The following is a 12,568-nucleotide window of genomic DNA, read 5'->3' on the forward strand; positions in this document are numbered from 1 at the left end:
GTCAGTCTGGGATTCCTATTGCAAGCTCTAAATTCAAGGAAGCATCCCAGCTCAAGAAAAGCAATGGGCTGGAGTGTGTTCTTACACTCTCCTAAACTGGGAGCAATAGCATTTTATAGTCCCACAGAGGGAAGTGTGGATAACACCCATTGGGAAGAGATCCCTGTATGGCAGAGGACTTCTCTCCCCTTGCAAATCCACCCTGTCAAACTGAACTATCCCATTCTGCAGCTATCCCAACGTACTCAGCTATGGGTTTGACCTATGTTCTTGGGTTAAAAAACAACACCGATTACAGTAACATGTAGTGTGAACAGCACCAGGTCCATAGAAGGGGAGAGTTGTTGCTGAGGTGTCGTGTTCAGAGTCAGGTTTAGCAGACTTAGCAAGGGCTGTCTTCTATCTGGGGCCATGGGCTACATGCCCAATGGCAGTCGGAGCGCATCTTCCAGTTCAGTGTCACTGGAAAGGATCCATCTCCCACACTCTGAACCAGTTCCACAGTGGGAACCAACAGATAGTATGAAGAAACTACGGAGAAATGTGTTCCATAGGTACACTTCTCATCTGCACTGATCCATTATCCAGTTCTTCATTTACTTTTGGGGATTAATTTCAGAGAACCTTCAAGGCAGACTTTGCTAAACTTATTCTTTCATTTCATAGCTGTGGGGATTTTTCCCCTCCCTTCCCCAGCATACCGGTCCCCACGTGCAAGCCCACGTGTCTGTCACAACGTCACTGTGGATATTCAGGCAGCTTGGAAAGCAGATGCATATTCCATCTGCCCGACTGCCTTGGCACCAGGCAGGAGTGTTTTACACTGGTGAATAATGAAACACAGATGTTGGGCTTTGCTCATGTGCATTACGGCTTGTGCTTTTCTCCTGCAGCCTCTCTCCTCCGACGGACCAAGACCTTCAGGAGAAGGAATTCATCCTCGGCAAGGAAGACATTTGGCATCTTGCAGGATGACGTCAGCCACAGACCTCCCAGCGTCTAGAATTCTTTCTCAAAAGGACCCAAAGGTTAGATTCAGTGCAGAACGCACACAGCAGTGTCTCACCTGCTGTCTAGTGAAAGACACAGTACTTGGCGTGAGGTCCAGATATGCAAAAAGCTTTTGGAGGGGGCACACCTATGGCTAAAAGGCCAAGCACACTAGCCAGGAGCCACGAAGTGGATCAACAGGGACTGGCTCTGCCCCTCCCTGGATCTTGGCTAGCAAACATCAAGCTGCAAGTAAATGTGATTCAGAGTCCTGAGTAACTTCCCAGAGGGCAACGTCTAAGCCAAAATAACACCAAAAAAAACAAACAGCAAAAGGTCAGTCTTTCCTTTGGTAGATTGCTGGCACTGTTATTAGGAGCATTTTCTCAGTGCTTTTCTAATCAGCATGTCAGATGCTGGAGCACTCATTCATTAACTCTTTCATGCCTGAAAGGTTTTGGACCTCCAGTTTCCAGAAGACTGTCTGCTCTGCACACATATGTTCCTACCATGACCTGAACAGGTAAGTATGATAAAACTTGTGCTGTGTTTCCCATCTCGGGTGGGTACCCAAACAGCAGAACGATAGTGGCATTTCCATTTTCTTCCCAGTGAATGTGTCATTACTTTACCTAATAAGAAACAGCATCAACAGAAGGGTTTTCTCTATCCTCCTAATTCTTGAAGCTTTCGGACACTTTCCTAAGCATCAGTTAGAGCAGTGCTGAATATCTTCAGGCAGCCCTCCAGTCTCCCACTAATTTCACAAATGTTCCCCCCAAAAGCTGCTTCACAAAAGGGGAAGCATCCTTTTTCTATTACCACAAGTTTCAGAAGGAAAAAACAGACATGGTCGAACTCTTGAAAAGTTTCAAGCAGGGCTGCAGATACTGATAGTGCATCCTTTAGTGAATGCCAAGGTTTAAAACATACTCCTATTTCCTGCCTGTCTTCCAAACATGTTGATACAAGTCTGTGTTTTGCTGGCAGCTATAAACCCTGTCACAATTATCTAGCCGTCCCTGGGCATTCTGCAGGGAGCAGGCAGCAAAGCTGTCTGCAACATATCAACAAAAAAGGGAAGTATTTTTGGATCCAATCCAAAGCTTTCTCAAAGGCTTGGCCAAGTCCGTGGAATAGAATTCTCCAGGGAAGGACCTCTGCATGTCTCTCCACTGTACCTGCACGTGATGTGCACCTTGTCTCATCTAAAATAAACGATATGCCAGTATAGGAACCCACTCCCAACAGTTCTGGAAAGTGAACAAGAGAGATAATGAAGAAAACATCACAATGAGCCTACCCCTTCCAAGAGCTCAGCTGATGGTGTGACAGTGATACAAATCTCTCCACTGAGTAATTGTTTATAGGCAAGAAGGCTAAGCCCATTTACTTGACAAGATCTAAAGATTCACCCAAAACATGTCAGGTTCTGCATCATACATTCACTCCCCTCCGCCTCGGAGGGGTTTAAAGTGTTAGCATAACATACCCCAAGAATCTGACTGAATAACAAAGCGTAGAGTGGACTGACTGCTCCGTTCACAGCTGCTGCCAGAGATCCAAGCACCATGTATGGCCACTCAGAGGCGTTGTATTTCAAAATTCTGGTAAATGAGACAGGCTTGACATCTTCCTCCACAACACCAGATTCCTAAAAAACCAGGTAGGATTTATGAAGCAAATGCATTCCCCCAGTGATGTCCTCCCTTTAACCACAAGACAAGTTAGTTAGCACAATCTGTAAATGGCCATCTAGTGCCCAAACAGCTGCTCTAGCTTTGTACAGGATGGGGCAGTGACAGGTCTTGGCTGTCGTCTGGGGCTCTTTTGTAGGGCTGCGGAGTCACGAGCAGGTTACACAAATGACTACCTTTACTGTCCCTGGAGAAGAGGAGAGAGATTCACGTCTTGTGCAGCTCTACCAATTCCAACTTAAGAGGTTAATTACGACCAGCTTAAGATTCTCTGCCACTGAATCTCAGGCTGTTCCCTTTCTGCTGCCTCCAGATGAGGTGTGATGCAATATCCAGCCAAAACTTAACCTTCTTTCCCACAAGCAGCTCTTTGTGTCACTCAGGGTGAACACACTGATCAGACTTTGCATCAAATTAACAGGTATGCTGTATAATAAACCAAGGGAGATCCAGTGATAGCTGGATTCAGGCTTTATACATGCCAATTACACTTCCCTTCTGTGAAACATCCTCAGACTATACACTGAATTCCCATAATCATTCCCAGTAAGAGCAGAATATTCATCATCAAATTACAACTTATCCTGGAGTTTGATTTGTGCAGAATTTCTGTAACACTCGGTGTGCTGAGCCCTGCTCATCTCCCTCAGCTCACATGGCTGAAAATGTCCAGACAAAACAGACACTGTGAAGACCTGTCTCCTGGAAACATTCGGGGATGGATGGGTGGAAGCATCTTGTATTTTCTCTTCCTTCTGAGCTTTGCCAGAGGGACAGCACTAAAGCCCTCTATTTCTCCACAGAACGGGATAGCAATGGCAAGAACGGGGACGTCTAACTTCTGCGCTCTGCACTAAACAATTGTGAGCATGCAAATCGGTGCAACGCAGTTCATAAGCACTTTGGAAAGCCACTTCCCACATATTCTACCTACTTTTAAGGCATGCTGTCTTTATTTCCTTCACTACTTGACTGCACAAGGACACTGTCAGTACATGGCCTCTGGGTTAGGTTGCAGTGAGGGTCTCTATTCACTCAAGTCTCCAGATGATTAATCGAGACAAAAGAGAATTTGCTCTTTATTGAACAAGCAGCAGTTTCATTTGTATCACTGACTGGCTGCTGCATTTAACTGACAAAAAGCAAAATGCTCAGTCTGTGAATTCAGCTTTTATGAATATGTCTTTTTCAACTTATTCCACATCATCTATCATTTCACCAACAGGTCATGCTCTGCTAGAAATTTCATATGGACAAGTACGCGTAACAGCTATCAAAATGCAGCCTAGGCTTTACTTCGAGGAAAAGAACGAAGCTGTGATTTTTTTAAGTAGGGAAAAGGATCAATCCAAGAAGACCTATCTGCCAAGTAACTCCTAAACAGAGGTACATATCTACAGAGGATCATTACCAAGTAATATAACCTGTTCAGTTAAAATTTAACAACAAACTGCTAGCCCTGACCTCTTTCGCTTGTCCATCATCCTCTCCATAAGAAGGCATAAGATACATAGACTCTGTGTGGTCTCTTGCAATGGATAATGGAGGGTCAGGGATCACATTGGAGAGCTGAGATCTAGAGCGCTGCCGAAGGGAAGCTCTGTAGAGAGGACAAAGACGGTCTGTTTATCACAGCTCAGTAACACAATACTTGCTTGCAAAGCAGGTGCAGTTTTCATATCAACCAAATAAGAATTCACTGAAGAAAATCATAGGAATTCCACAGACTTTTTCTTTTTCTACATTCTCTCAACTTCTTGAGAAGAAAATATCCCACAACAGGGACAAATACTGTTCAAAATCATATTCCACCCCCACCACTCAGACATTGTGTGGTGCACTGCACTGTGCATTTGTTAAGCAAAATTTTGGTGCATCCTCCTATATTTGCACAAGCCATTAAGACACCAAGTCAGTTCACTGTCACCACTGTCGAGTAATTCAGTCCAGCAAAACAGGATGCTGAAACAATCCACCTCTCGCCCTGGCAAAACTTAACCCTGTAATGTAGGTGACATGTACTCACTTGCATGTGTCTGACATAGGCTTGCTTGAAAGAAATAACAAGTGTCTAGCTACAAGACAGTCTGGCTTGTAAAAAGCTGTGACTTCCATCAGGTAGAAGCCACACTAAGAATGTCCTTGCACATTGCATTGATTTCTCAAGTAACTGCACAGCAAGCCCAAGTGACTGGAACAAAAGCGCATTAGGTAATACAGACACATGGCTGTACGGCAGTAACATGAAATGTGGAACATTAACACAGTGGACCAGAATTGGAGAGAAGGTGCTATGGATAGAACGGGGAGGAAAATTAAGAGTCTTGCTATTTATCCATGGGCATTCAACCAGTAATGTATTACCCAAGCTATTTCTTTCCGGGTGAACTCTGTCTCAGTAAAACGCTTGCAGCCCTTCCACTGTCTTACGCAACATACAGAGAAGTGATTCGTTAGCACTATTTCTGGGATTTTGGAATAGTGGGACCAAATATAGAGATCTGGAAACATACTGAGATTCACAGTAATTTTTAAGACTCACCGCAAACTGGCCCGATAGCTTCCTCTGGTGAATGACTGGACTCTCTCAAGATTTGGCTCAACCACGTTATTTTCTGCTGCTGTAAAATATTGTACATAGAGCTCTTCAGTTTGTGCTAAAATTGAATGGAACCTAAGTCCACTGTGGCTCTGCACAGAAGTGCAGTGTCCCCAGGTCACAACTGGAATATTTGTAGAAGGCAAGGAGTGTAATACAACCTTGCTACTCAACCTACACAGACCACAAGTTTTACATTTGTATTTGACAAGACGAAGTTAACTGAATATTAACCCAAAGACCATCTCACTTGGGATGTGACTGCCAAAGGCTGTTCCTGGTTTAACACTCTAATTCCTCTCTTCTTTTAAGATAATCATATCCAAGGTACAATGCTTCACAAAAATACAACAGATTGTTCTATTTCTAGAAGCTTTGATTCAAATCTGCTTCCAGTAAAACAAACAGGGCGGTTTCAGCACGCTCTGTAATGTGCTTGCATTTCACATGCAGCAGGACTGGGCTGTCAGCACCAATGGAGCTGTAAAGTGATGGGTACTGCAGGTCAGGGTTAATGTATCAGGGCAGATCTGTATTAGGAAGGTCATTGAGTGCACCTACAGTGAAAACACTCCCGCCAGGGCTATCAGTGTGTTACTTATATGAATGCTGACATTCAGACACAAGGGCGGAAGAAAAGAAGGAATGACTAGCTCTCCTTAGGCAAATAAATCTGCATTCTGTGGAATTTTACGTCATTTTGTAAAAGAAAAACCACTTACTTTCTGTTGCTTCTTTATTAAGTACTGAGTCTCCTTTGCTTTGCAAGGTCACCAACATGAAATAAACTCCCTTCCTCTTCAAGAGTTCCTCATGAGTTCCTCTCTCCACAGCCCTTCCATGCTCAAACCCAACGATGACATCGGCAGCTTTGATGGCGGACAGGCGGTGAGCTATCGAGATTGCTGTGCGGCCAAGGCGAGCCTGACAGGGAACAACAACAGCCCCGTTCCCAGGACAACAGAAATACCTGGAACCAGCGCTATGTCATCGTAAGTTTGGCGAAATCAGCGGGATTTTTCCTAGGGGTTTCAGCTGAATTTGAGTGGAACTCCATCCACACCCATAGATGAGCATCTGCTTCTGAGCAAAGTGGGTAGAGATTTCTGCTAATGACCCAATGTAAGAAAAAGTATGTTCTGTCTGTAAGATGAAGGTTCTACTTGTGCATATAGAACAGCTATTAAGAAAAGCTTCAGGCTGCTTTATTGCAGTTCAGAAGCACACTCTGCAGAGTGCATTAAAAATAATTTCTGCCCTTCTATGTCTGATTTATGCTATGCTGTAGCAAACCTTATGAAGTGCTTCTTGGACAGTAGCTTCACTTTCATTATCCAGTGCTGACGTAGCCATATCCAGCAGCAGGATTTTCGGGTTTCGTACAAGAGCTCGAGCAATAGCTATCCTCTGTTTTTGACCTCCGCTCATCTGGCTTCCACCCTCTCCAACATGAGTGTCAAATTGCTGTGTGAAGGAAAAAAAAAAAGAAAATGAAACAGCTAACAAAAGGGTCTGTTAAACTTCTGGTGAAAATATTGGCAAAATGGCTCTCAGATTTGTCCTGGAAGTAGACTTAAAAAATTACTGGCTTTGAAAGACAAAAACCCACTGTTAGTGCCCCAGATTCAAGGGAGAGCTGGTAAAATACCTTACTTCATACTGAACAACATCATTTTGCCTGAACTGGGGTTCCAATCCCAAGCCAAAAAGTATGTGCTGATAAAAAGGTGAAATGTCTGGTTTGGCTCAAAACGACTAAATCAGCAAACACTAAACCAGAGAGGAAACGCCTGCCCACTCTCCATTAGGGGACTCACCAGAAAACTTCCCACAGAGCTGGACTTGCCTGCTGATGGCCTGTGACACATGAACACTGTGTCTGTGATTCATGGACATCGTAATCTGGTGGCATTGGGTTTAGGCAGAGAATTACATGAACACATAAAGCCTAGCATCTCGAGAGCCTGGATAATTATATTCACCTGGAGCCAAATCTTGTTTATTCCTCTATTTCCAGGAAATAAACAGGGGCTTTTAACACAGCCTTTCTATGAACAGTTTCCTGGAAGCCTGAAAATGCGTAGATGAGGATAAAAAGTATGTACTGGCTTTAGTTAATGGTACTTGAATCTCGTCAATCACTTCCACTGTGTAGTAACACTGTCCCTCTGAGGAGCTACTTGGCAGAACAACATTCTAGAAAACTGAACAGCTCAGTGCTATCAAATATGGCCTTTGTAAGGAGGGTACTGTAGGACTGATCAAAGCCCTGTCATCAGAAGCGAAGGAACCGGGGAAAAGGGAACCTCCAGCTACCTTACAGAGCTCCTACAGGGAGATGAGGTTGTCAGGGTCAGTACAGACTGCTCAAAAACAGATGCTGGCTAGTGAGAGATGCTGGCTAGACTCTAAATTGCTTTTCGCCTGAGCAGAAACCGATCTCTATAGCATGAAAATTACATATTTTAACATCATGCTACGGTTATTACCATGTTGAATGTTGATGTTGAATGTTGTGCATGAATGATGTTGAATGATGTTGAATGATGTTGAATGTTGTGCATATGATTCCTGAGGAACCAATTATTCACATTTGGGAGGGGGTGGGTTTGTTTTGTTTTTTCTGTTTGGTTGGTTGGTTATGTTTTGTGGCGCTTGGTTTTTGTTGGGTATTTTTTTTAAACTTGGTGACGTACACACAGTAAGACCTAATTAACTCTAGTCAAAGGAAAGGTTGCTGCCTGCTATCTATACTAATCTTCTGCCTTTCCACCTGAGCACAAATGGCTGCATGGGGGGAGGGACAAAAGGATTCCCTATTTTTCCATCCAATTCTGCCAAACATTTTAAGGCACAGCATACCTGCGGCAAGTCCATGATGAAATTGTAAGCATTGGCCTGTTTGGCTGCTTTGACTATGTCTTCCATGGTAGCATCATCCCGACCATAGCGAATGTTCTCTGCAATCGTGGTGGCAAACAGCACTGGCTCTTGTTCAACAATACCAATCTGTGAGCGTAGCCACTGGATGTTAAGGGAGCGAATGTCGTGGCCATCAAGGGTAATCTACAGAAGTAGATTACAGTAGTAATCCAGTTAAAACATGGACACACAAAAAATAAAGGAAAAAATCAGGGACATTATCCCCCTCCAGTTCAGAGACAGACACAATGGAAATGAAGGGCCTGGGATGCTGGGTTTGCATGACCAGTGTAAAAACCAGCTTTCATCCATAAAAGAATGCAATGTAGTGGCAGCAGTGTATGCTAGTTCTTGGGCCTAGGAGTTGTGCTCCTTGACTTTATTTCCTGATACCGCTTTTTGCTTGGCCTCAGAAATAAAACCAGGTGGAAAGTAATCACCAACATTATGATTATATGCTTACAATAAATTAGTTCTTTGTCTTTTATGCATTCAAATATAGGCCACCGTGTATGCGATTTGTATCAACGAGGAACACATGAATGGAATGAGACTGTTGACAGATGTAATTCATAATCTTAGCTGATCCATTACTAAATGGCAATTGCATATACTAAAGCATTATTCTGGGACAACTGAATGTTAATACTGTGTTTTCCAGAATGGAAAATGATCTGTCACCCCTGAATTACTGTATCTATAGTTATAGTTTTTACTCAGATTTAGCACTGAATTTTTATTTGCTCCTAACAGTTTTCCTTTTTCACCTGGTTACTTTTATAAGACTGTTCAGCATTCCCCTGAAATGCACAAGAAGATATTTCAGTCATTAAAAAAGAAAATAGTTAGGGGTCTTCCTTCCCACCCTGGAGAAGAAACCCTGTCATTCTTTCAAGTCCCTAACGCTGGAGACACACATTATGGACTGGTACACTCACCATGCCATCAGTGGGGTCATAGAAACGCTGGATGAGCTGTATTGTTGTACTTTTTCCAGCTCCACTAGCTCCAACAAAAGCTGTTGTCTCCCCTGCTTTAATAACCATATTAAGGCTATCCAAAATCTGGAGAGAAAAAAAGGAGAAACAGAATCTATCCATTCCAATTCTCTCACAGTCAAACAGCCAAGTGGGTATGTTCTGTACCTTAAAATTCAGAACATTTTTTACAAAATTCAGAAAAATATTATGAAGAAAGTGGACAAATAAAAAAAAAGACAAATATTTTGACATTTTTGGAGAGTTTATAAATGCAGAGCCCTGTTTTCCATGCCAGGCAGGCAGATGTTGATGTTTGTTCCTCCTGTTCACCATTAAGAACTTGTCAAGTCAATACCACTGGAGAACTTGGCAATAAATCCCTCTGAAGAACACTGTACATGTATTACAAATGCCTGCTAAAGCATAAATATTAAGAATATAACAATGAAATAATGTAGAAAAATCCGATACTTCATATGGTTCTGCCTTTAGAAGCAATAACACTCATTTGCTTGTCCAATAATTTGCTTTTCCAAGGAGAATTTCTCAATTCAAACACAGTAGTGGAGAAATAATGGGGTATACAGCCAACCTCCTGTACCATATCCTAGCATTTTGATGGGTCACATGGCACATCCTCATGGCAATGGAAGAGGTTTATAAAATCTTGTTACACTGTTCAGCACATTACTTCATGTCCCATCCTAGCACACAGAATGATAGAATGGTTTGGGTTGGAAGGGACCTTAAAGACCATCTAGTTCCAACCCCCCTGCCATGGGCAGGGACACCTTCCACTAGACCAGGTTGCTCAAAGCCACATCCAGCCTGGCCTTGAAGACATGTTGATACAAGCGCGTAATTGTTTGGAAGGGAAGCTGTATGCAGGTCAATTTGTTTGAAATGATGAGGAGTTCAAGTTCAGCAGCAAAGAATCTGTATGGCAATGGATACGTCAGAATGGCAACAGAAGCAGAGTGGTAAGTAGAAAAACCCTTTAATGGGAGAATTGTTTAGTCAGCTTTTAAACAGATGGTCTGGGCTTCTGGAAAACAAACTCTACTGAAAATCTAGAAATTTCTGGCAGAACCTGGATATTTTGATTGTTTACAGTAATTGCACTCACAGGATGAATAATGAATAATTACCTTTACGTCTGGTCTGGAGGGATAATGGAATGTTACATTATGAAATTCAATTTCACCTCGTACTTTATCCAGCTTGTAGCCATCTTCTGACATGCAGTCAATGGCGGGTTTCTAGGACAGAGTCAACTGTGTTAGTTATTTGCTGTTAAACTGCCAACACTGTTGCAGCAGATAAATATTCCCAATACAATACAAAGCCATGGCACTTCTGTTGGAACAGCACTTGGCTGCACGGAGCCAGCAGCAGGCTCTGCCCCAGGGCTAGCAGGCAAGGGGACGCGAAACTGAAGGTCACGGTGACGGGCGAGTGAGTTGTCACCGGTGGGTAGCACGGGTGGGACGAAAACCCTCTCCTCATTTTAGGCTTACTGCAGTTACCACAGTCAACCACTCAGCTAGTTTGTGCTGGAACAGAATAGCGGAATAGCATTTTGACTAAGCTAATTTATCCAGCTCCTCAGGAATAAAACGGCACTACTTTGCTCCTGTAAACATGCTCCTCCAGCACCAACCAACCAATTCATTGCTGAAAATCTGCACGCTTCACCACTTTGCAATTAAAGCATCCATACTTGCACGCCCAGTCCTAAGAGCTGGAATCCTGATGGGGAATTTTCCAATGAAGTGCTCTGGGTCTCACATACTTGGGTATTGTGGACTGCTAGACATGAGCAGAGAACTATCAGAAATTCGAGGAATCGCAAAGATGTACCATTTTCTAAGGATAAATTTTTGAAGGTGGAATACAGAGAATGAATTAAAACTGCTGCAAGACCAATATTTGACAATTGAAACATGCACCATTTTTTAGGTAGCCTAACAGATTGAAGGGAATTTTAATACAACAAATGTCTATGTTCTAAGATGTTAAGAACTGCTAAAAGTGGTATCTCTAGAAATATATCTCACCTAAATTCAGATACTAAGCTAAGAACAGTTTCACTACTCCTGCAAATGGGAACCTCAGCATGGCTATAAGTTTAAAGCCAGAAAAAAACCTGTATCAGGGCAGAGCTGTGCTTTTACTGTCTAATGCAGGAAGCAGATGGATCTAATTTTGTCACCCTTTCTCTAGACAGATGAAATCTCACTTTAGTCTGCTTTTTTATGCTAAGGTTATCTGACTCAACTTTATCTTGAACGCTGCGAGTAATTCTTACTCTTGCAACTCCTCGGTGCTTTTTAAATTTTTCTCTAAAATGCACTTCCCTTATTAATATCTTTTTCAGTTTATCTTGCAGCTTTAGCTTACGAAGTGCACTGATAAGGCATATGTGTTACTGCAGGACAGTGAAGGGTTACTAAAACGTCCATTAGCATTACCGCAGCCCCTCTAGCCTTCTTTATATGCCCTTATGTGCTCTGTAAAAGACAAGCAGCATTTTAATGTGTTTACAAAGCTTTTAGCACAGCAAAGCTTGTCAACGACCAGAGATACTACACACTGCTAAGAAATCAGCAGTATTGTGCCAACCACTAAATTTATACAGATGTAGAAAGGAATCCTCATCAGTGAATGCCAGTGGCTCTCGGACTTTCTCATACACCCTTATTTCAAATGTCTATCTGTCTAGGTACTACTGTGATTAACATTTATGACTGCTGCGTGACCACAGCCCGTGGCCTCACTTTCACTCTGGGTAGCTCTGGGACAGGGGACAGAGGCCACCTTTACCACTAACGCTGGCAGAGCCACACCTTTCGATGCCATCAGAGGCTGGGAGCTAGATGCTAGCTGCGAGTGTGGCTGCAAGGTGACTGTTCCTGCCTGCCGGCACACTTTCCATGGGTCAGCACTGACCAGTAAGTGCACAAAGGAGAAATGAGAGTAAGAAACAGCAGTACCTGAGGCAAAACTTCATTATTCAGAAACAGGCCACTTCAGAAATCTGTTCAACACCCCCGCTGAGCCCGTGTGCGTGCCGCCAGACCTTTCTATTGCACAGTCAATTTTTCTTTAATTGCACTCATTTTTCCTCATTTACACAGTAGATAAAACTATAACCGCTTGAGGCTTTTTTAATTATTTTGCCACTACAAAGTGACACAGCTTAGAACTTCATTACTTACTTTATCTATTGTCTCAAAAATGTTTGCTGCAGCCCCACGGCCAGTGGCAAAGGCTTCCAGACAGGGAGATGCCTGGCCAAGATTCAAAGCTCCTACTAAAACGCCAAAAAAAACCTGAAGAATTGGAAAAAGAAATTAACAAATTATGATGTCACATTTGTA

At 42.9% G+C, this 12,568-nt stretch overlaps 1 protein-coding gene across 1 annotated transcript in view; it reads right to left on the reverse strand.

Annotated features, from left to right (window-relative positions):
- Positions 1-12,568, reverse strand: part of ABCB11 (ATP-binding cassette, sub-family B (MDR/TAP), member 11) — a gene marked incomplete at its 3' end in the record, with an annotated part of 35,627 nt that overhangs the window by 8,006 nt on the left and 15,053 nt on the right. The window contains exons 11-19 of the mRNA XM_010158110.1: positions 12,407-12,520; positions 10,337-10,447; positions 9,147-9,272; positions 8,149-8,352; positions 6,580-6,750; positions 6,009-6,210; positions 5,230-5,305; positions 4,152-4,287; positions 2,483-2,644 (exon numbers count right to left, since the gene is read on the reverse strand). Coding sequence (XP_010156412.1) covers positions 2,483-2,644; positions 4,152-4,287; positions 5,230-5,305; positions 6,009-6,210; positions 6,580-6,750; positions 8,149-8,352; positions 9,147-9,272; positions 10,337-10,447; positions 12,407-12,520 — 1,302 coding nt within the window. The remainder of the gene's footprint in view (positions 1-2,482; positions 2,645-4,151; positions 4,288-5,229; positions 5,306-6,008; positions 6,211-6,579; positions 6,751-8,148; positions 8,353-9,146; positions 9,273-10,336; positions 10,448-12,406; positions 12,521-12,568) is intronic.

This window comes from Eurypyga helias, unplaced genomic scaffold (assembly GCF_000690775.1).
Source record: "Eurypyga helias isolate BGI_N326 unplaced genomic scaffold, ASM69077v1 scaffold34358, whole genome shotgun sequence".
Lineage (NCBI taxonomy): Eukaryota > Metazoa > Chordata > Aves > Eurypygiformes > Eurypygidae > Eurypyga > Eurypyga helias.